General features: G+C 43.4%; 2 protein-coding genes across 2 annotated transcripts in view; both read left to right on the top strand.

Moving 5' to 3' along the window:
- Positions 1-5327, top strand: part of LOC120059985 (rho guanine nucleotide exchange factor 10-like) — a 106710-nt gene extending 101383 nt beyond the window's left edge. Inside the window, exons 26-28 of the mRNA XM_039009062.1 lie at positions 3087-3209; positions 3632-4188; positions 4308-5327. Coding sequence (XP_038864990.1) covers positions 3087-3209; positions 3632-4146 — 638 coding nt within the window. The 3' untranslated portion in view covers positions 4147-4188; positions 4308-5327. The remainder of the gene's footprint in view (positions 1-3086; positions 3210-3631; positions 4189-4307) is intronic.
- Positions 5328-9716: 4389 nt separating this feature from the next.
- On the top strand, positions 9717-18561 carry LOC120060297 (kelch repeat and BTB domain-containing protein 11-like). Its single transcript, XM_039009490.1, has 2 exons — positions 9717-10169; positions 13026-18561. The coding sequence occupies exon 2, from the start codon at positions 13788-13790 to the stop codon at positions 15930-15932; it is 2145 nt and encodes a 714-aa protein (XP_038865418.1). The 5' UTR covers positions 9717-10169; positions 13026-13787; the 3' UTR covers positions 15933-18561.
- The last annotated feature ends 6056 nt before the right edge of the window (positions 18562-24617 follow it).

Below are 24617 nucleotides of genomic sequence, written 5' to 3'. Positions count from 1 at the left end.
TGCTCTCTGAAACTAGAAAAAATTCAATTCAATTCACGTGGGAACCCCAAACTGTTTAATGAGGCTTGGGCTCCATTCCGGTCTTACTTTAAACAGTCCATCCTCTGATGGCATTCCTATTAAAACCAAAATAAGTCTGTATTTGACCCCCCTGTGACTTAGAGGTTGGATGAGCATTTCTCTGTGTTTTTTTCTGGGGTGGGGCTGGGGGGCATTAAGGTTGACGTGCTTATTGATTGTGACCTGTGGATGCCTTGTTCATCTTGCCCGGGCAGAGACTAAGGTGTGAGCTTGTTTCTCCCAGTTATTTTTATTTTTTAATTCTGTTCACGCCTACATAAAATTATTATTATTCATTTTTTATTTTAAAGCATTGTAAACTTTTTATTTTTGGTCCAGTGGATGGTTGGTCTGTGGCCTTGACTGTCTGTGAGTGGTTGCATTTCTCCACCCCACCCCTTGACTGTTTACAGGAACAATGGTGAGGTGTTTGCTCTGTCCCTATACTATAGATTGCCCTTTAACCTTTTGTAGCCTTCTGCCTGGTGTGTTTAACTTGTCTAAAGTATGGTATCTTTAAAGTTATTTTTTTTATATGTATTATTTGTATTTTTTCTAGTTGAGTATATTATTTATATTGCTTTGTCTTGTCTGTGTGTGTAAAACTTAATAAACAGAGTTTTCCAAAAAATACCTGATTCAACTTGTCAAGGGCTTGACGATTAGTTGCCAAGTAGAATCAGGTGTGCTTGTCCGGGGCCACAACAAAAAATATGTACTGTTGGGAGTACTTTATACCCGGAGTTTGCGAACACTGCCCTACACTCTTATAAAAAAGTGTTCCAAAAGGGTTCTTCGGCTGTCCACATAGGATAACCTTTTTTGGTTCTAGGTAGAACCCTTTTGGGTTCCATATAGAACCCTCTGTAGAAAGGAACCCAAAAGCGTTCTACCTAGAACCAAAAAGGGTTCTTCAAATGGTTCTCCTATTGGGACAGCCGAAGAACCCTTTTAGGTTCTACATAAGAGTGTAGAAGATGAGTCTGTAGTGAGTGCAGGAGAGGAGTGTCTGTATTGGCGGCTTTGTCTGGCCTGACCTAAATACCCAGCCATGTGGACACTAATGGGGATAAACATGCAGAGCCAGTTAACACCTCCAGCCCCTTCATCACCACGTTGGCCCCTAGGACTGCCTGGAGACAGAGGCCTGGGGACAGAGGCCTGGGGACAGAGACCTGGGGACAGAGGCCTGGAGACAGAGGCCTGGGGACAGAGGCCTGGGGACAGAGGCCTGGGGACAGAGGCCTGGGGACAGAGGCCTGGAGACAGAGGCCTGGAGACAGAGGCCTGGAGACAGAGGCCTGGGGACAGAGGCCTGGGGACAGAGGCCTGGGGACAGAGGCCTGGAGACAGAGGCCTGGAGACAGAGGCCTGGAGACAGAGGCCTGGAGACATGGAGAGACTATAGTGCTGTAGGCTCTCTGACTCTGGTTCCAGACTTTGGCCTGATATGAACCATCTCTTAGTGAGATAGGATCAGTGTTTTATATCTAACCCACCCTACTGCTAGTGTAATATCAGTGTAGTGTACTGTAGGTTGTATGTTTTCTATCTGAACCCCCTGCTGTAATTCAGCATGCTAGTTGTGGGGCATAATTGCAGATCAAAGCAGACCTCTGGTGTGGGATCTGGAACAGGCCCGGGCCGTGTTGATGCTGGTTCAGGTTTATTTTGGTTTGGCCTATGGGTGGAAACTTCAAATATTATGAAAGGAGAATGTTGAGAAATGCACCCCAGTGTGTGTGTTTCTGCTAACCGCTGGCCCTCATTACAAGCACATGTGCGGCGATGGCTTATGCTGCTCTGTTCTCTGCTGGGTGAGTAGCACTGTAGACTCGGGACTGATGTTCCTCAGAGGGGTGATCTCTGGAGGAGCTAGGGGTCGGGCAGAGAGATCAGCGGTTGATTTGGCCAAAGCCCTGGGGGATTATGGGAGGGAGAGGACTTAGTTGCGCAGCTCTTACTGCAGTGTATGATGGGTAATGCCACTCACAACTGGAGCCTTGACAGACTTTCTCAAACAGTCATACCATACTCCGTCCGTTATGACGGTTTTGTCAAAATGCATTTGCATTAACAATTATTGGCATTTAACATGTTAAGGGTATTCTGGACATGTTCTGTTCACTCTTTGCAATGCTGCTTGTTGCCATAGTAATGCTTATTGAGGATGATGTTAACAAGTACCAAGTTCCACATAATAAGTCACTAAACGTTGTTCACTAGATGACACAATTTATCACGTCCTCTAAAAGGTGCTGTTAGCATAACAATTACTGCGTTTACAGTATAAAGTGATATTTCATACTGAATTTATTTGTGAAGACTGGACACACACAGCCCTTTCTGTCCCAGCCTGCATCAGGCTTTCTGAATAGAACCACAGTTGCTTGCTTAATTACGACATTACGGTTCACTCATTCTCGATTTACATAACACTTTTGTGTTTGTTTGTTTGACTCAAAGCAGACTATAATGGTGGTCTTTTTGGTGAAAAGAGCTGTTATTATTTTTACTCCTCTTTCGGTTGCCCTGGAGACCACTGGCTGTTAAGTGTTATTGCTGTAGTGACCTCCCCACACACTAAGCAGAAATACCTCCCTCCCTGTTACTGTCCCTCGGCTCGCTGGAAGGGGCACATTAACTGTGTTCATTCTCATTTCTAGGAGACTTCTGAATGTAAATACCTACTTATCTCCTACTGTGAATGTAAATAGCTACTTATCTCCCACTGTGAATGTAAATACCTACTTATCTCCCACTGTGAATGTAAATATCTACTTATCTCCTACTGTGAATGTAAATACCTACCCTACTCCTACTGTGTTAAGCTTGACCCCGGAAATCATTAATGTCAACTATTAACTATCAACCTTTTTTTCATAACTTGAAAAAGCCCACTGTTCAGAACGTTTTGTGCAATATTATAGCCCCCTGGATTACTGCTCCAACCTGCTCTCTACAACAGAATTTAACACAAACTCTGCAGATTCAGTATTGATGTGTTGGTTCTATTCTGTCCATAGGGAACCAGAGGGTCTCAGTCAGCAGTCTGCTGGTGTGCCATGGTCTGCTGCTGGTGGGGACCAACCTGGGGGTGACAGTGGCCCTCTCTGTCCCCAGACTACAGGGAATCCCGAAGGTCACAGGTGGGTGCATCTTCCCTGAAGATTCTTCCAGATTATCTAAAAATCCCAATGAGGAATTAAATGGCAAACCATCCATTTGGTGTCATAGTTTTGGGGTAAAGGAAGGGATTTGGGTACCAAGTGCTTTAAGGACTTTATCAATCTAACTGGAGCACAACATGGGTTAATGGGCCTCAGTCATTATCCTTCAGGTTCCAGCTGCCTTGATATTTTAGTGGAGCCTTTCTCACAATGATACTGTCTCTTAATTGATATGACTCAAAGCTAGTTTCCATGTGCCTCTGGTCTATGGAATTCTTAGTCTCTGGAGGCTACTGCCAAAAGTGGGCAATTTGAAACACATATGTAGTTACTAACAGTATTTTCCAGTACATTTAGACTGTATATGGAGTAATGTGTGTCTGGATATTTGGCTGTCGTAGGACGGGGCATGGTATCCTTCCACGCCCACCACGGCCCAGTAAAGTTCCTCACCATGGCAGCCGCGGTGTGCAACCGGCCCTCCGGCAACCCAGGCAGCAGCCTACCTAGCCAGCCAGGAGACACCAAGGACGGGGAGAAGGCCCAGGCCTCCCCACCTCCAACCCCAGGCTCCACACCCGCTCTAGCTCCCACCCAGGGCCGGGGAGTGTGGCTGGGGGAGGCAGGCTGCACCTCCATGGCCATCCAGGACTCCCTGTCTTCCTCCTGTGGCTCCCTGGCTCTGTCCCAGGGGTCTCTGGAGCACGGGCCCGAGGACGGGGCCATCTATGACCTGGTCAATGATCCGGCCCACCACCAGAGGGGCAGGAGGGTCCAGAAGGTGGACGTCAGCTCTCTGCTGGTGGTGTCAGGGGGGCTGGGTCACCACAGGGTCAACAGGAAGACCAAACAGTCCCGTCAGGAGGAGACGGTGTCCAACATCATGGTGTGGCAGATCCCTCTACTCAACATGTGATAGAGACCAAAGAGTAGAGACGAACTAGTACAGCGTAACAAGGTGAGTGGGGCCATAGTCACTGTAGTATTCAATAGTATTAATGGTTTAATAACCATAATCCTGTCATGTCTCCCCATAATCCTCCTCATTCTCTTATTCTCTCACTTTCTCAACCAAAGACTGAGGATGCTGCAGTTCCAACTCGACTCAGTGACACTCGACTCCAAAGGATATCCATTAATTCCCATGGTTGTCTGGACTTTGGGATCAATCAACTCAACTATGTGTCTTATAATGAGAAATACTCCAGAGGGCATCCCATGAATAATATCAAGAGTTTCTGATATCTCCTACCCAGTGACCCTTCTGTTCATGTGGGACATTCCTATTGGGTAATGGGTACAAATGGATCAATACACTCTAACCACTTAATAATGGCACCTGACTTGAATCCAATGAAGAGAACCTGAATATGTAGAAAAACCACTGAAATGTCCCTAATGTCATTCATATTATGTCATTTTGAAAGAGGACTGATGAAATGTTACTTGTTATAACATGGCTAATATTTTGTGTGACTGAGACGTGCCTGATCACCAGAGTGTTGATGGCACAATAATTGTATCCGGGCTACTCACGTAGACAGACATCAGACATTCCCATTTTCCTATGTAGACAGAGTTTGAGGAAAGCCAGGCAAGGTGACTTTTCATCTCTGTTGCTTTGAACAATGTCTACTCCGACACTTCCACCGTTAGGAACAGGCAATCTTTGGGGCCAAATCCTTCTCATGATCATCTCCATTGGCCAGTCTATGTTCAATGAATTGGGTCTGTTAATAGATATGTTTACTTGTTTGTTATTGGGTCAGGGAGAGATCCTTTGTCTGCAATGGTGCCCATATTTCATTGGTACACTGAAGCTTAAGGTGTCCTTATGTTGTCATCAGGTGGCTATGGAGGGTGAGTGGTTGCTGATATGAGGTATGATGGGACTTCCTGGCTGGCCAGGTTTCCAGTAGATCCTAAATGGAGGGAGAGTCTCTAACTGTTACCAGATGAAAAGAAGATGTTGTTACTTGCCCCAATACATTTTTTGTCGCTAAAGGATATTTAAAAAATGTATCTAAAGCTTTATACTTTTGTCCCATTTTGTATGTACTTCTGTTGTGTATATTAACACTATACATGTTTTATTCAGCAGCTTTGTGTATGATTTATTTCATGTATGTATGCTCAGCCTGTTCACTTTATTTCAACCAAAAAAATTGCACTAGTTCAAATATGCTACCAGTAATGTATAGCCTCTGGTATTTGGTCCAATATCAAGCTCTAAGAACAACTCTCCACACTGAACAACAAGCACTACACAGCTTCTTCAAATAACCAACTCATCAAGCAATGATTATTTGAATCAGCTGTGTGTAAAGCTAGGGCAAAAAACAAAACGTGCACTTGGGGGGATATGTCTAATTTATCTAATGTCCTGATGACTATTCTGTCTTGGGGGTAAAGTTCAGCCGGAGTCTAAGAAAGGCTACAGCCTGTATTCAAATTTCTCGATTAGGCATAAAATACAGCCTATAATATTGCTATGTCACATGATTGCTCAAAAAGTAGGGCCCTATCACCACAGAACAATCCCAGGGTTATGTCCTTTCTGACTGTGTTGTCATTCACACTGGGAGACAACCTTGACTCACACACACACCGTTTGTTTTCCCTGACCCTGCATGGTATCCATAGACTGTCCATAGTCTGTGTCAGCATGGCTGTGTGTGAGTGTGATTTCTCTCCTCAGAGCATGTGGATGTGTTGTGTGTGGCATGTCTGCTCCTCAAGATAATACTGAGGGACAAACATGCATTATATTGTGAACGTAAGGAAGATTGTGAATCCTTGAATGGAGTGGATTTGTTGTGTTGTGGCCATGGCATGCTTTCTCTCTGTGCTCTCTGTGTTCCTCTGCCGCAGGCAGGAATGCTGCAGTGTAATCCATGACGCTGATTGTACTATGGTGCCCTTGTGTTGGCCCAGAGTGGCTCCTCTATTTTTATACACTATATATACAAAAGTATGTCGACAACCCTTCAAATGAGTGGAATTGGCTATTTCAGCCACACCGTTGCTGATTGGTGTATAAAATCAAGCACAAAGCCATGCAATCTCCATAGACAAACATTGGCAGTAGAATGGCCTTACTGAATAGCTCAGGGACTCAATGTGGCACAGTCATAGGATGCCACCATTCCAACAAGTCAGTTCGTCAAATTTCTGCCCTGCTAGAGCTGCCCCGGTCAAGTGCTGTTATTGTGAAGTGGAAACGTCTAGAAGCAACAATGACTCACTCGCGAAGTGGTAGGCCACACAAGCTCACAGAATGGGACCAAACTGCCTCTGGAAACAACTTCAGCACAAGAACTGTTCGTTGGGAGCTTCACACCGAGCAGCCGCACACAAGCCTAAGATCACGATGCGCAATGCCAAGTGTCGGCTGTAGTGGTGTAAAGCTTGGACTCTGGAGCAGTGGAAACACAGATGCCAAGAGAACGCTTCCTGCCACAATGCAAAGTGCCAACTGTAAAGTTTGGTGGAGGAGGAATAATGGTCTGGGACTGTTTCTCATGGTTTGGGCTAGGCCCCTTAGTTCCAGTGAAGGGACATCTTAATGCTACAGCATACAATAACATTCTAGATTAATCTGTGCTTCCAACTTTGTGTCAACAGTTTGGGGAAGGCCCTTTCCTGTTTCAGTATGACAATGCCCACGTGCACAAAGCAAGGTCCATAGAGAAATGGTTTGTCGAGATTGGTGTTGAAGAACTTCACTGGCCTGCACAGAGCCCTACCTCAACGCCATCGTACACCTTTGGGAAGAATTGGAACGCCGACTGCGAGCCAGGCCCAATCGCCCAACATCTGTGCCCAACCTCTCTAATGCTTTAGTGGCTGAATGGAAGCAAGTTCTCGCAGCAATGTTCCAACATCTAGTGGAAAGCCTTCCCAGAAGACATTGAATATCCCTTTGAGCATGGTGAAGTTATAAATTACACTTTGGATGATGTATCACCAAGTCACTACAAAGATACGGGCGTCCTTCCTGACTCAGTTGCCGTAGAGGAAGGAAAAAACACTCAGGGATTTCACCAGGAGGCCAATGGTGACATTAAAACAGTTACAGAGTTTAATGGCTGTGATAGGAGACAACTGAGGATGGATCAACAACATTGTAGTAACGCCACAATACTAACCTAAATGACAGAGTGAAAGAAGGAAGCCTGTACAGAATAAAACATATTCCAAAACATGTATCCTGTTTACAATAAGGGACTAAAGTAAAACTGCAAAAAATGTGGCAAAGATATTAACTTTTTGTCCTGAATACAAAGTATTATGTTTGGGGCAAATCCAACACAACACATCCCTGGGTACCACTCTTCATATTTTTAAGAATGGGGGTGGCTGCATCATGTCATGGGTATACTTGTCATCGCCAAGGACTAAGGAGTTATTTTTTTAGGATAAAAAGAAACAGAATACAGCTAAGCACAGGCAAAATCCTAGAGGAAAATCTGCTCCAACAGACACTGGGAGACATTCACCTTTCAGCAAGACAATACCCTACTTAAGGCCAGTTAACCCACTGTTCCCTGGGCGCCGAAGACGTGGATGTCGATTAAGGCAACCGCCTGCACCTCTCTGATTCAGAGGGGTTGGGTTAAATGCGGAAGACACATTTCATTTGAATGCATTCAGTTGTACAACTAACTAGGTATCCCCCTTTACATTTCCTTTCCCAAATATACACTGAGTGCACTAAACATTAGGAACAGACTCCAAATATTGAGTTGCACCCCTTTTTGCCCTCAGAACAGCCTCAATTCGTCAGGGCATGGACGACAAGGTGTTGAAAGCGTTCCACAGGGATGCTGGCCCATGGTGACTCCAATGCTTCCCAAAGTTGTGTCAATTTTGCTGGATGTACTTTGGGTGGTGGACCATACTTGATACACTTGGGAAACTGTTGAGTGTGAAAAACCCAGCAGTGTTGCAGTTCTTGACACACTTAAACCGGTGCGCCTGGCAACTTCTACCATACCCCATTCAAAGGCAATGAAATATTTTGTCTTGCCCATTCACCCTCTGAATGTTACACGTTCACATTCTGTCTCAAGGCTTAAATTCCTTCTTTTAACCTTTCCTCCCCTTTATCTACACTGATCAGTCACATCAATAAGGGATCATAGCTTTCACCTGGATTCACCTGGTCAGGCATGGAAAGAGCAGGTGCTCCTAATGTTTTGTACACTCATTGTACACTGGAGTTGCTTACCAAGACGAGTGGCCTAGTTATAGTTTCGACTTAAATTGGCTTGAAAATATATGGCAAGATTTGAAAATGGCTGTCTAGCAATGATCAACAACCAACTTGACAGAGCTTGAAGAATTTTAAAAAGAATAATTTGCAAAAGTAATTCTAACATGTATTGACTAAGGGGTGTGAATATTTGAATACTAGATATTTCATTTTCAATACATTTGAAAAATCTTTTAAAAACATATTTTCATTTAGTCATTATGGGGTATTGTGTGTAGATGGGTGAGATTTTTAAAATCCATTTTGAATTCCGGTTGTAACACAACAACGTGTGGAATACGTCTAGGGGTATGAATACCCCTTTTAACCCTGTGATGATATTGGTTGTTTTGCTGGTTTTTAACAATTTAAAAAGTCAGGTTTGCAATAATTTGAAAGACTGGCCTGAGGGGAGAGATGCTTAAGCAACAAGGTGTGGTATATGGCCAATATACCACGGCTAAGGGATGCAATGTGGAGTTCCTGGATACAGCCCTTAGCCATAGTATATTGGCCATATACCACAAACCTCTGAGGTGCCTTATATACTGGTTACCTATGTAATTAGAGCAGTAAAAATAAATGTTTTGTCGTACCAGTGGTATACACGGTCTGATATACCACAACTGTCGTCAGCCAATCAGCATTCAGGACTCGAACCACACAGTTTTTTTTATTATGTATATAGCCCATGGTTTACAGGGGAAGTTGAAGCAATGTTCTTCCTTTCAGACTGAACTATTATGGGATGTTGTAGCATACCAAGCAGAAGGCAGTAAGTACATTTTAATCTGGACACATGGGTCTTTAGAGTTACAGTACCCCACTAGGGGAAACACAAATGTGTCCGTTGTATAGTGAACAGCAGACTCGTTGCCCGTTGGGTTTGCTTTTGAAGTACTAGGCTTTATACAGTGGTATGGAATTAAAATCGGGGCGTTTGTATAAGAGGCTGTAGTAGGGTCTTACCAATGACAGGCTTATAACGCACGCAGGGGCTCAGATCGCTGAGTTTCCCTCGTGGTAAATCGCGCACAAGGCGTGTGAAAGAATGTCGCATCTTCACCTCCGGTTGCCTCCAGCTCGTGCAGGGTGCAAACCCGGCAGATGGGGATAGCCACGTCTGTGTATGTGGGGTTAATACTGAGAGGGGGTGTGGTCTACTCTAGATCAATAACTGTCGGTCGGTAGTCTACTGAAAAAGGCAAAACAGAGTAGGGGCAGCAGAGACGGAGATCCCTGATCCATGCTGGATTGATTTTTGATGCTCTATCTATGCTTAGCTCAGACGCACTGTAGCTGCAGGAGGTTATTGGCGGCATATTTGTTGTGGATCGGTACTCTGAAAGATTAAGTCCTGTAATAACTGTTTGCGTTTGGTTTCAGACAAGACGTAGCTACAGTGGATTTTCTCTTATGAGTTGTGAAGGAATAATAATGACCCATTTACCCGGAGACTATTTGTCCTGGAGCTCAATTAACAAGTGCTATGTCTCCAATGGACGTGGAATTAGGGACTTGTCCACATTAACGAAATATCCTCTATATACGAGGGAAAAGACAGCCGTATTGCATTTGTGAGGTTCTCCTATTTTCAAGATTGGGGCTACCTCCCATAGCTGGGCTTTGTGTGTGAGAGACTGATGAGAGCAGTCCATTGAATTGAGCTGCCTGCATCTAAAGACGTAAGTTGGCTACCCTATAATAATATTCATGCTATTTTGGCCAATGTTTTATATTAGTCGAGATGCATTACCATTTCCATCTTTAATGATGATTTAGCCAAACTGTAAATTTAGCCTGGAATAATTGCATGCGTTGAAATTAGGCTATATTGCGCACAAGGTTCCCAATTTATATTTCTTAACATTTCATTGTGATGAATGGATGTATTAATCAATTTCTATTAACCTATGACACAATTTGACTGCGTAATGTGCGCTTGGACGGATTTCCTTATCCTCCCCTTTCGTATTCAACATGAATCTATCTAGCAGTCAGCAGTTGCCACTAAAACTGTTGTGAAGCAGGCAAGAATAACTAAGTACTTCCGGGTCACGGATTTGTGGAATTCTTCAGAATAAGAGTCCCCTTCGGTATACTTATTATTTTTTACTTATACTTTTCCCCCCTACTCTAATTGGAGTAAACCAACAGACCACAATACTTTTACCACAGGAGGTTAGGGGCACCTTAATTGGAGAGGATGGGCTCGTGGTAATGGCTGGAGCGAATGAGTGGAATGGTATCAAATACATCCAACACATGGTTTGATGCCGTTCTATCCGCTCCGTTCCAGCCATTATTATGAGCCGTCCTCCCCTCAGCAGCCTCCATTGACTTCTACTGCTACTTACATCTATTTCGCTCACATCTACAGTACATGTAGGTAAATAATTATACATATATTCCTAATTTTCTCTTTCTACAAGTGCTGGATTTTCACCCACAGAGGCCAATCCACTATTCATTCTGATGTTAACTCCAACCTTCCAATGTCCACAGATTAACCCACCAGTTTAATGCTATTTTGGAATACATCCCTCCATTTTACTATTATCTCTAACTACACCTCCCTATTTGTAAGATTTCTACCATATATTGCCCTAAATATAAATACTTTACCCCAGAGTATAATGATATTTCCCATTGACTGATAGTGGTTTTTCAGATCCCCTAACAATACAGTTTGCAGGTCAATCTGAACCCTGATATTATGACATAACAACCATTCCTGGTCCTGACTCCAAAAGCGAGAGCCACCAATGGCCAGAAAATATTTTCTATTGATTCTGTTTCCTCGTGGCAGAGTCTGCCCAAGACAGACTGTTCAATGCCACATATATTGAGCTTTCTTTTTGTAGAAAGTATTTTATATAATAGCTTAAACTGAAACGAACGGATTGATGTGTCAATTGTTGTTTCAAATGTCAGTTCATAGACCCGATGCCAAGGTATTGGGACATCAACCTATTCACAGCTGACTTTAATTTGATACATTATTGCTGTCAAACCTTTTAAGTTTAAATAAACTTATAATTTTTTTGATTTATACTAATCATTTATGATTTTTTATGGGTGGCAGAGAGACTAATTCTTTAATTTCTTCTTTAAGTAATTGTCTCTTCCAATTTTGTGGCAGAGTCACGATGAGTTGGTTATAATATTGTGTTGGGCATACACCTCCATACACTGTTGATAGCTGCTTTGTGACAATTTTACCGTTCTTGTTTACAATGTGCGTCATAAATATTATACTCTTCTTGTAAAACTGTATTTTGTCTCTATCAGTATATTGGAGTTTAGCCATATTATTTGCTGTAATATTAGATCTGCCTTTTCTGGAGGATGAAATTGAAATTGTAGCCAACTCTGTATGAGGAGGATAGTTTAAATAGGGATCCATTGTCAGTCCACCGAAAATGTCAGTTTATAAATTGCAAAAAGGCAAAGAGCCCACTTTTAAAGATAGAAAATTGTGTACAATGCAATATGTATGTCCAATGTGCAAAAATGATTGGATTTAAGCCGATTGGCCACTCTAAGGACCGTAAAATAAGCAACAACGCTCCTCTGGGTGTAAACAGGTTCGATTTGGAAACCACAAGTGCTGAGTAGAATGGACCCTCCTCACAGAAAATTGTGTACGGTGCAATATGTATGTCCAATATGAAAAACTTACTGAACATCGTGCAATAGGAATGGGCTAATTAATAATGGGATTAAAACGTTTTTCTAAAGTTGATTATTAAAATAATTATTATACTATTAATATTACTATTATTATTCATAGTTGCTTTATAAATAATGTTTTTTATTTGTATTACTGTTGTTACATGATAACTATCGAGTAATCATTGATTTTAATGCTGTTAACAATAATGTCAGTGCTACAATATTATTTGTGCTATATATAAAAAGTCTGCAAAAATGTCCTCATAAAATGTTACAAATTTCAACCCTTTTTGTATTTTTTCTTGCCATCTTCATTGCGGAACTTTTATTTTGAAGGGAAATCTCGGCGGTCACAGCCTTATTCATGCTAGGTCTTGCTAATTCTTGCTGGTGGAATGGAGGTGCCACCGAGCATGCGCCCTATGTGCGATTCTCCGGCGAAGGTCGCGATTAATTTTAATACTCGATTAGTATGATCATCCAGTACGTCATGTGTGTTAGCTGTTAATATCTACAATAATTCACTTAGTACTCAATTCACACTGTCTAATATCTTTATAATAGGCCTATAATTAATATTTTCCGGCACAACAAGTGCCAAATGTGCAATAAGACCCTATAATAATATCTGTATAATTTAAAAAGTATGTGTTCTCTTAGTGTCTTTTACAATAGAGTTTAGTGCATTTGGAGAAAACATAAAAGCTACTCCATAAATCTCTGTAGATATGCCAAAGTAGGCTCCATTTGTTTCTTGTGGAGTAAGGGCGCCCCTCCGAGTTTTCAAGTATCATTGCCAACAATTTACATGTTTTAGTTCTTTGAAACTTTCATATTTCAATATATATTTCTCTTCTCCCCTAAAGTGTCAAATAGGTTCAAGAGACAAGACCTGCCAAGATCTGTAGGAGTGATTCCAGAAGACTGTGTTGGATTCTCCTCACTATGAACACTGAGGATCTGTAGGAGTGATTCCAGAAGACTGTGTTGGATTCTCCTCACTATGAACACTGAGGATCTGTAGGAGTGATTCCAGAAGACTGTGTTGGATTCTCCTCACTATGAACACTGAGGATCTGTAGGAGTGATTCCAGAAGACTGTGTTGGATTCTCCTCACTATGAACACTGAGGATCTGTAGGAGTGATTCCAGAAGACTGTGTTGGATTCTCCTCACTATGAACACTGAGGATCTGTAGGAGTGATTCCAGAAGACTGTGTTGGATTCTCCTCACTATGAACACTGAGGATCTGTAGGAGTGATTCCAGAAGACTGTGTTGGATTCTCCTCACTATGAACACTGAGGATCTGTAGGAGTGATTCCAGAAGACTGTGTTGGATTCTCCTCACTATGAACACTGAGGATCTGTAGGAGTGATTCCAGAAGACTGTGTTGGATTCTCCTCACTATGAACACTGAGGATCTGTAGGAGTGATTCCAGAAGACTGTGTTGGATTCTCCTCACTATGAACACTGAGGATCTGTAGGAGTGATTCCAGAAGACTGTGTTGGATCCTCCTCACTATGAACACTGAGGATCTGTAGGAGTGATTCCAGAAGACTGTGTTGGATTCTCCTCATTATGAACACTGAGGATCTGAACTGCCACTAGCTCTGATCAGACAGGATGAATGACAGACAGAGACAGAGAGGAGGGGTGCACACGGTGGAGGCAGATGTCATCTTCCACCACCCCATCTGCTCGGACCTAGAGGACGGGGGTGTCTGTTCGCTCCCAAGGAAGCAGGAGGGGAACACTAATGTTCCAGACCTGGGATTCATACTGGGCGACCAGGGACTCTGTCGACAGAGCACACCAGTTACAAAGGAGTACTTGTTGGATGGTGGTACGGTGATTGGGCATCATCCCTTTGACAGTCCACAGGGTGATGGATCACACATCTCAAATACAGATCAGTTTCACATTACTGATCCTTCTCATCAAGCACATACATCTCACATACCCAAGCTTGATGCTGGTAAAGACCAGAACTGTACTCATGGCAGAAACAGTATCAGTGAGGATATGAATGGAGCGAGGGAAAAAGTGCCCTGCAGTGTGGGTCCCTCTCTATGCTTCAAGGGAGAGGCCACAGAGGAAGCGGAAGGGTCTCTGTCCCTCTGTAGAGAGAGCATAGTGAGGAGTCAGTGTCACATCACAAACGTCACTGACTCCCGGGAGCAGGGGACCGCTGCGCCTGACACTCATTGTATCACCACGGGCAACCAGCCAACCATACAAGAGCTGGGATGCTTGTTCAGCCACAGCTCTCCCACAGAATATGACACATTGTATGGACAGTCAGGGCTTGAGTCGAACCAAGGACACAGGGGCAGTAGTGGCCATGGTGGCGTCAGTAACACAACGCCTAAAGAGGAGCCAGATTTAGTGATTGAAGTCGGTGGCCAGAAAATCAGTGTTCACAAGTCTGTTCTGGCAGGGAAGAGTGACTATTTCAAGGCTCGTCAGTCAAGAGACATCCTAAAAGTGAAAGGGCTGAACTACAAGACCCTGACCATCCTGATAGACTATATCTACACCTCTCAGATGAATGTGCACAAGGACAATGTGGTAGAGGTGATCACAGGAGCTAAGATCTTACAGATCCCATGTGCTGTCCAGGCTGCTATGGATACTATGTCAGAGCAGGTCACAGCAGAGAACTGTTATGAGATTCTAACTATCGCCAAGAAGCAACGACTCAACGAACTGAAAGAGACGGCCTATCGCTTCATGAGTGACAACTTCCTCCAGATCCTGCAGGACCCAGCAGTGTACGGGCGTCTGACGGGGTCGGAGAGGGATCTGGTCCTGAAGAAGAGAATGGAGGGGAAGAGGTCCCTGATGGTCGCTGAGATCAATGATGTGTTTGACCGTGTCGGGAGCCGTCCTCAGAGTCGGTGTAACAGTCGACCACAGAGCCCTCTGTCCGTGGCATCCTTCGAGGAGAACCACATGATTTACTACTTCAACGAGGCAGCCAATGACTGGAGACCTCTGACTCTGATGCCGGAGGACATTAACACTAAGGGCTGTGGGATCTGCACCTTGTACAACTACCTGTTTGTGGCCGGTGGGATAAAGGGATATGGGGATAAGGGCAAGGTCTCAGACAAGGTGTTCTGTTACAACCCCATCACTAACCGCTGGAGCGAGGTTCGACCGCTCAACCAGGCGCGGTCGCAGCTCAAGCTAGTGTCTATGGAGGGTAACTTGTACGCCATAGGAGGGGAGTGTTTGTTCACAGTAGAAAAATACGATCCTCGGACTGATAGATGGACCACAGTGGCTCCCTTACCCAAAGGGGCGTTCGCTGTGGCCCATGAAGCCACCACATGTAATGGAGAGCTCTACGTCTCAGGAGGGTCTCTGTTCTACCGTCTCCTAAAATACGACGCCAAGAGGGACGAGTGGCAGGAGTGCCCCTACAACAACAGCAGGAAAAAGTCAACCGACATGGTGGCTCTGAAAAGCTTCATCTACAGGTTTGACGTCAACCGTGACCAGGGGGTCACTGTGTTCAAGTACGACACCATAGTGAAAATGTGGCATGACTGCGCGTCGCAGCGGCAGGGCAGCCCTATGCCGTTCAGGTGTGCAGTCATCGGAAACTGCATCTATTGTGTGAACAAGACTCAGACTCTGCAGTTTGTGGTGGAGGAGGACGGCTCTTACTTTGTAGAGGAACCACTCAAGCCACCACTGGAAGCTAAGGGCATACTGTTCCCTTTCATCCTCAGTCTACATGAGAAGACTGACAGATTAATGTGATGTGACCATGGATCACTGATGGTACGTTACAGATGCCCATCAATCTAATATAGTGGGCCTTGAAATAAGATGAACATTTTTCACCTTTATTTTCCCCTGTCCAGTGTACCTGCTCGTAATGGAATGTGTTTCTTTGCATGGTGAGTTAACAGGACAAGCCTTAACAAGGACTACTTTTACATGTTGAATGAGTGCAACCAGAAATGCATCTGACTCTACATAATGAGATAATGACACACATAGTCGTTTTTGTTTGTTGTTGCATTTCCCTGTGTTCAGTTTTGTATTGTGTACTTTTGTAATTGCAGATAGTTAGAATAGATATTGTTTTGAATATTGTTTGCTGGCTGGTGGCTTTTAGCCAAAAATCAAACCGCAGAGTTGGAATAGTCTGAATGAGGGGACAGTTGAAGTATGTTCTAAGTGACTGACACAGCTGGCACGCACAAGTCCTATACGCAAATGACACAAGCGAACCCATAAACAACACAAGGCCTGCTACGGTGGTGATGTCTGCTCTATGAAGGAACAGTGGGAGGGCTATAACATTCACACAGCCCCAAGGCCTGATACCAGAACTGCCCTTGACATTACTTCACAAGGCCATTGACCAGCAGGAGCACAATAAGCCACATGTATCTTCTACAATAATTATATTCTAGATCATCAATGAATAATGTTGAAGAGCACAATGCAATTACGTAATAATGCATTACCACTGGGCACACACTGGTTGAATCAACGTTGTTTCTACGTAAATTCAATTCAATTACATTGAACCAACGTGAAATAGACGTTGAATTGACGTCTGTGCCCAGTGGGTTAGGTTCAAGACCAGTACCCACCTATTTATTCAAAACTACTGACTAACTATTCATTCAGAACCATTAACCAGCCTTCCAGGTTGTGTCAAAGACAACACTCTACCCGCACATAGTTGACTTTCAACACACTAGAAACAAGGTGAATTATTGCAGCATAAGAGTGGTTCTGATTCTGGGGATCGGGTTAGGTTCCTGAGATTGATTGAAACAGGCCTTAGGTGTGCATTGATGTTTACAGAATGCCGGATTGAGTCGGCATACTGTAGATATGAGGGATGGTGCTCACTCTTACGCTTCGATCACACCGACAGTGTCATTGCATTTTGGTACACCAGAATTAGATTCATTTCCAATGGAACCCTGCGTTTGCCTTGCAGCATTGCGTTGCAGAGGCAGTTGCAGTGCGTTCGGTGTGATGTATATGTTGGATTTATCGAATGTATGCGTCAAATTGTATGCGTAGGCGGTTTGACAGAAACGGTAGCAGAAGGTGAATGTTGAGCTTTTGTTGCACACATATCCAGATGATGCTGCGTACCATTTTGCACAACGACGCTGTAGGTGTGATCGAAGCGTTAGGCCTCACATTTGCCAAAGACAAAATAGTCTGGTTTGATACGACATATCAAACCCTTTCAGATATTTCACTAAATAAATAAATAGTAAATATATTTGGGTGATAATATCCTAGATCAAAAACACTATGATCGCTATAACATCCACACACAACACTAGTCTTAGCAACAATGTATCAATGTCGCTGTGAAAACAAGGGCACCACACTCGCTGCTACTTTGGTATTTGGTATTTTATTAGGATCCCCATTAGCTGTTGCAAAAGCAGCAGCTACTCTTCCTGGGGTCCACACAGAACATGACACATAATACAGAATGACATAATACAGAACATCAATAGACAAGAACAGCTGAAGGACAGAACTACATACATTTATTTTTTAAAGGCACACGTAGCTACTCTGTTCTTTAACATTCTTCAGAGAAGTGAGGAGTCATTTCTCGTATGCAGGCCAGGGGAATTTGCCATAGTCCTACCGATAATGAAAACGCTATTATGTTGTCATCTCCCACAAGTATTTGATGAGGCAGCCAGAAAGACTGTGACCGTCATACACAGTATGTACTTTCAGATGCTGTTGAACTGTCTCTCAAGTACTTGACTATTTCAGTATAATTTCTGATGATGAAGACGTTTGCCCATATTAGATTATGTATATCTCCTTTGGTGTGTAGCCTGTCCCTTTATAATGCATTTAATCATCTCGTCCACACAGCATTTAGTCGGAATAATATTTTGCATCAACTTCAGCTCAGTGTTCATCTGTTCTGTTAAAATTTGCCTAATCCCTTTTACATTTACAATATTGGAAATGGGTCCAATAGCACTCCATCTCCTTGCGCTTCCTTAGGAATTTGACATATTTGTTTGCTTTTAGCAATAATACACCAATTGGGAGTTTTGTTAATATGTTGGATTGATTCAGTGGAATTTATTTGGTGAACAAAATGCTACTACTACATTTGGTAACAGTATCCTTGAGAGGCTGTTGTAACTGTGATGACTGAGTAGATGTGGACTTATTCGTCTGGTATTTTGCTGGCTGCCGTCAGTGTGTAGTGAAGCTTTAATGGACTGTTGGTTTTGGATGATGAATGCTTGAAAGTACAGTGTTGGTTGAAGGCTTTCTTACTGCAAATTAGCATATTAAATAACAGCTAACAAACTAACTGTTGGATGATGTATTTCAGTCAAAACTAAGTGCTGCAAATAAAATATTTAGTGTTTGAAAAAAGTTTCAGTGTCATTTTCTATAGTGTGTTTTGCAGTATGGATGGAGAGGTCCTTATCACTGACAAATTATTATCATTATAATTCGATTTTCTTGGTAGAGAAGCGCCAACTACTGGACAATGACTGTAAGTAGCACTGTGTCTGTCATAATGTCCTGTGCTTGTCTTTTCTCTCTTGAATGAAAACAGATGAATTGACTAATAATACCAGCCATAACTGAGTTCTGTATTAATACATTATTGTATTTGCTCCCCTTAGTGAAAAGATACAACATTTCTTCTCTCCTATACAGTGCTGACGCTACTAAAGCCGGGTGACTTCAGCAGGTCCTGCTGTCTTGGCATCATCTCCACTGTACACCTCAGGTCTATTGTCAACAATCTCTGGACTACGAAACCTAGTCTTAGAGAAGTAATTCACGTATGTGGACACTGTTGGCTCCTCCTATTTGACAATTGATATTGAAATATTATGAGTAAATGTACATTTTATCATTAGTACTAGTAGTTTTTCCTGACCATAACCTTGCGCCATCAATAATGTACAATGAAACAAAATATGTTGTTAGATAGATTCCTAACCCTCATACAGAAGAACTATAGGTACCAGTGTGCTACCTTAGAGAAAGGAGGCAGGATATCGGCCCACTGCATGATTTCCTGTGTGGAGCGGTCGATGGTGACGTTCATGATGCTCTTACATGTCTGTCTAGTTGAGCGCTTGGCCAGGGGGATGAAGGCCAGAACAAAACAGGCTGCCACGTTCAATGCCCCCGCAACCACAAAGCCCAGGTTGTAGCTTCCTGTCATGTCATTCATCCAACCTGACCGGGACAACAACAAATGTATGACTGAGACTTCAAACAACAAGGGTATGACTGAGACTTCAAACTACAAGGGTATGACTGAGACTTCAAACTACAAGGGTATGACTGAGACTTCAAACAACAAGGGTATGACTGAGACTTCAAACTACAAGGGTATGACTGAGACTTCAAACAACAAGGGTATGACTGAGACTTCAAACAACAAGGGTATGACTGAGACTTCAAACAACAAGGGTATGACTGAGACTTCAAACAACAAGGGTATGACAGACTTCAAACTACAAGGGTATGACTGAGACTTCAAACTACAAGGGTATGACTGAGACTTCAAACAACAAGGGTATGACTGAGACTTTAAACTACAAGGGTATGACTGAGACTTCAAACTACAAGGGTATGACTGAGACTTCAAACAACAAGGGTATAACTGAGACTTTAAACTACAAGGGTATGACTGAGACTTCAAACTACAAGGGTATGACTGAGACTTCAAACAACAAGGGTATGACTGAGACTTCAAACAACAAGGGTATGACTGAGACTTCAAACAACAAGGGTATGACAGACTTCAAACTACAAGGGTATGACTGAGACTTCAAACTACAAGGGTATGACTGAGACTTCAAACAACAAGGGTATGACTGAGACTTCAAACAACAAGGGTATGACTGAGACTTCAAACAACAAGGGTATGACTGAGACTTTAAACTACAAGGGTATGACTGAGACTTCAAACAACAAGGGTATGACTGAGACTTTAAACTACAAGGGTATGACTGAGACTTCAAACTACAAGGGTATGACTGAGACTTCAAACAACAAGGGTATAACTGAGACTTTAAACTACAAGGGTATGACTGAGACTTCAAACTACAAGGGTATGACTGAGACTTCAAACAACAAGGGTATGACTGAGACTTCAAACAACAAGGGTATGACAGACTTCAAACTACAAGGGTATGACTGAGACTTCAAACTACAAGGGTATGACTGAGACTTCAAACAACAAGGGTATGACTGAGACTTCATACAACAAGGGTATGACTGAGACTTCATACAACAAGGGTATGACTGAGACTTCAAACAACAAGGGTATGACTGAGACTTCAAACTACAAGGGTATGACTGAGACTTCAAACAACAAGGGTATGACTGAGACTTCAAACAACAAGGGTATGACTGAGACTTCAAACTACAAGGGTATGACTGAGACTTCAAACTACAAGGGTATGACTGAGACTTCAAACAACAAGGGTATGACTGAGACTTCAAACTACAAGGGTATGACTGAGACTTCAAACAACAAGGGTATGACTGAGACTTCAAACAACAAGGGTATGACTGTGACTTTTATCATCACACTACTTTTATGATTTTCTTTCATGCAAAGACAGTGATGCAACCTCTCTGTCTGCACGTCTGCCAAAAAGATGGGTTTGACATTTTGATCCAATTCAGTCATTCTTTTGTTGTACTGACATGGCTAATACTCCTCCAACTTAAGAATACCTGTTCGCCCAGGACTGCGTGGCCGCACATGACTCCAATACCATCATTACGTTTGCCGATGATACAACAGTGATCACCTGATCACCGGCGACGATGAGGCAGTATAGTGCCAGGACAACAACCTCTCCCTCAATGTCAGTAAGACAAAGGAGCTGATCGTGGACTACAGGAAATGATGTCCGAGCACACCCTCATTCACATCGACGGGACTGTAGTGGAACAGGTCAAGAGCTTAAGTTCCTCGGTGTTCACATCATTAAGTATCATTCATGGTTGAAACACACCAACACAGTCGTGAAGAGGGCACGACAACGCCTCCCCCCCAGGAGGCTGAAAATATTTCTCATGGGCCTTCAGATCCTCCAAAGGTTCTACAGCTGCAACATTGAGAGCATCTTGACTGGCTGCATCACCGCTTGGCATGGCGGGTGGTGCGGACGGCCCAGTACATCACTGGGGTCAAGCTCCCTGCCATCCAGGACCTCTATACCAGGCTGTATCAGAAGGTGGCCCGAAAAATTGTCAAACACTCCAGCCACCCAAGTCATAGACTGTTCTCTCTGCTACCGCTGGCAAGCGGTACCAATGCACCAAGTCTGTAACCAACAGGATCCTAAACAGCTTCTTCCTCCGAAACCATAAGACTGCTAAATAGTTAGTTAAATAGTTAACCAAATAGCTACCTGCATTGACCTTTTTTGCACAAACTTTTTTGACTCATTACATACGCTGCTGCTACTGTTAATTATCTGTCACTTTATTCCTAGTTATACAGTGCCTTCGGAAAGTATTCAGACCCATTGACTTTTTCCACATTTTGTTACGTTACAGCCTTTTTCTAAAATGGATAAAATAATTGTTTTTCTTCAGCTATCTACACACAATACCCCATAATGACAAAGCAAAAAAAAGGTTTTTAGAAATGTTTGCAAATGTATTAAACATAAAAAACATAACTTAATTACATAAGTATTCAGACCCTTCACTATGAGACTCGAAATTGAGCTCAGGTGCATCCTGTTTCCATTGATCATCCTTGAGATGTTTCAACAACTTGATTGGAGTCCACCTGTGGTAAATTCAATTGATTGGACATGATTTGGAAAGGCACACACCTGTCTATATAAGGTTTCACAGTTGACAGTGCATATCAGAGCAAAAACCAAGCCAGGAGGTCAAAGAAATTGTCTGTAGAGCTCCTAGACTGAATTGTGTCGAGGCACAGATCTGGGGCAGGCTACCAAAAAATGTCTGCAGCATTAAAGGTCTCCAAGAACACACTGGCCTCCATCATTCTTAAATGGAAAAAGTTTGGAACCACCAATACTCTTCCTAGAGCTGGCCACCCAGCCAAACTGAGCAATATGGGGAGAAGGACCTTGGTCAGGGAGGTGACCAATAATCTGATGGTCACTCTGACAGAGCTCTAGAGTTCCTCTGTGGAGATTTGTGAACCTTCCAGAAGGACAACCATCTCTGCAACACTTCACCAATTAGGCCTTTATGGTAGGGTGGCCAGACGGAAGCTACCCCTCAGTAAAAGGCACATGACAGCCCGCTTGGAATTTGCCAAAAGGCACCTAAAGACTCTCAGACCATGAGAAACAAGATTCTCTGGTCTGATGAAACCAGGATTGAACTCTTTGGCCTGAATGCCAAGCATCATGTCTGGAGGAAACCTGGCACAATCCCTACGGTGAAGCATGGTGGTGGCAGCATCATGCTGTGGGGATATTGTTTAGCGCCAGGGGCAGGTAGACTAGTCAGGATCGAGGCAAAGATGAACGGAGCAAAGTACAGAGAGATCCATGATGAGGGCCTGCTCCAGAGCGCTCAGGACCTCAGACTGGGACGAAGGTTCACCTTCCAACAGGTGAACCCAACGACCCTAAGCACAAAGCTAAGACAACGCAGGATTGGCTTCGGGACAAGTCTCTGAATGTCCTTGAGTGGCCCAGCCAGAGACCGGACTTGAACCAGATCGAACATCTCTGGAGAGACCTGGAAATATCTGTTCAGCAACGCTCCCCATCCAACCTGACAGAGCTTGAGAGGATCTGCAGAGAGAAATGAGAGAAACTCCCCAAATACAGGTGTAACAAGCTTGTAGCGTCATACCCAAGAAGACTCAAGGCTGTAATCACTGCCAAAGGTGCTTCAACAAAGTACTGAGTAAAGGGTCTGAATACTTATGTAAATGTGATATTTCTGTTTTTTATTTTGTATAGATTAGCAAAAAATTCAAAAAACCTGTCATTATGAGATATTGTTTGTAGATTGATGAGGGGAAAAAACTATTTAATATATTTTAGAATAAGGTTGTAATGTAACAAAATGTGGAAAAAGTCAAGGTGTCTGATTAACTCGTACCCCTGCACATCGACTAGGTACTGGTACAGTGGGGAGAACAAGTATTTGATACACTGCCGATTTTGCAGGTTTTCCTACTTACAAAGCATGTAGAGGTCTGTAATTTTTATCATACGTACACTTCAACTGTGAGAGACGGAATCTAAAACAAAAATCCAGAAAATCACATTGTATGATTTTTAAGTAATTAATTAGCATTTTATTGCATGACCTAAGTATTTGATACATCAGAAAAGCAGAACTTAATATTTGGTACAGAAACCTTTGTTTGCAATTACAGAGATCAAAAGTTTCCTGTAGTTCTTGACCAGGTTTGCACACACTGCAGCAGGGATTTTGGCCCACTCCTCCATACAGACCTTCTCCAGATTCTTCAGGTTTCGGGGCTGTCGCTGGGCAATACGGACTTTCAGCTCCCTCCAAAGATTTTCTATTGGGTTCAGGTCTGGAGACTGGCAAGGCCACTCCAGGACCTTGAGATGCTTCTTACGGAGCCACTCCTTAGTTGCCCTGGCTGTGTGTTTCGGGTCGTTGTCATGCTGGAAGACCCAGCCACGACCCATCTTCAATGCTCTTACTGAGGGAAGGAGGTTGTAGGCCAAGATCTCGCAATACATGGCCCCATCCATCCTCCCCTCAATACGGTGCAGTCGTCCTGTCCCCTTTGCAGAAAAGCATCCCCAAAGAATGATGTTTCCACCTCCATGCTTCACGGTTGGGATGGTGTTCTTGGGGTTGTACTCATCCTTCTTCTTCCTCCAAACACGGCGAGTGGAGTTTAGACCAAAAAGCTCTATTTTTGTCTCATCAGACCACATGACCTTCTCTCATTCCTCCTCTGGATCATCCAGATGGTCATTGGCAAACTTCAGACGGGCCTGGACATGCGCTGGCTTGAGCAGGGGGACCTTGCGTGTGCTGCAGGATTTTAATCCATGACGGCGTAGTGTGTTACTAATGGTTTTCTTTGAGACTGTGGTCCCAGCTCTCTTCAGGTCATTGATCAGGTCCTGCCGTGTAGTTCTGGGCTGATCCCTCACCTTCCTCATGATCATTGATGCCCCATGAGGTGAGATCTTGCACGGAGCCCCAGACCGAGGGTGATTGACCGTCATCTTGAACTTCTTCCATTTTCTAATAATTGCGCCAACAGTCGTTGCCTTCTCACCAAGCTGCTTGCCTATTGTCCTGGAGCCCATCCCAGCCTTATGCAGGTCTACAATTTTATCCCTGATGTCCTTACACAGCTCTCTGGTCTTGGCCATTGTGGAGAGGTTGGAGTCTGTTTGATTGAGTGTGTGGACAGGTGTCTTTTATACAGGTAACGAGTTCAAACAGGTGCAGTTA

This window comes from Salvelinus namaycush, chromosome 15 (genome assembly GCF_016432855.1).
Source record: "Salvelinus namaycush isolate Seneca chromosome 15, SaNama_1.0, whole genome shotgun sequence".
Classification (NCBI taxonomy): domain Eukaryota; kingdom Metazoa; phylum Chordata; class Actinopteri; order Salmoniformes; family Salmonidae; genus Salvelinus; species Salvelinus namaycush.
This window is presented reverse-complemented; position numbering and strand designations above follow the sequence as displayed.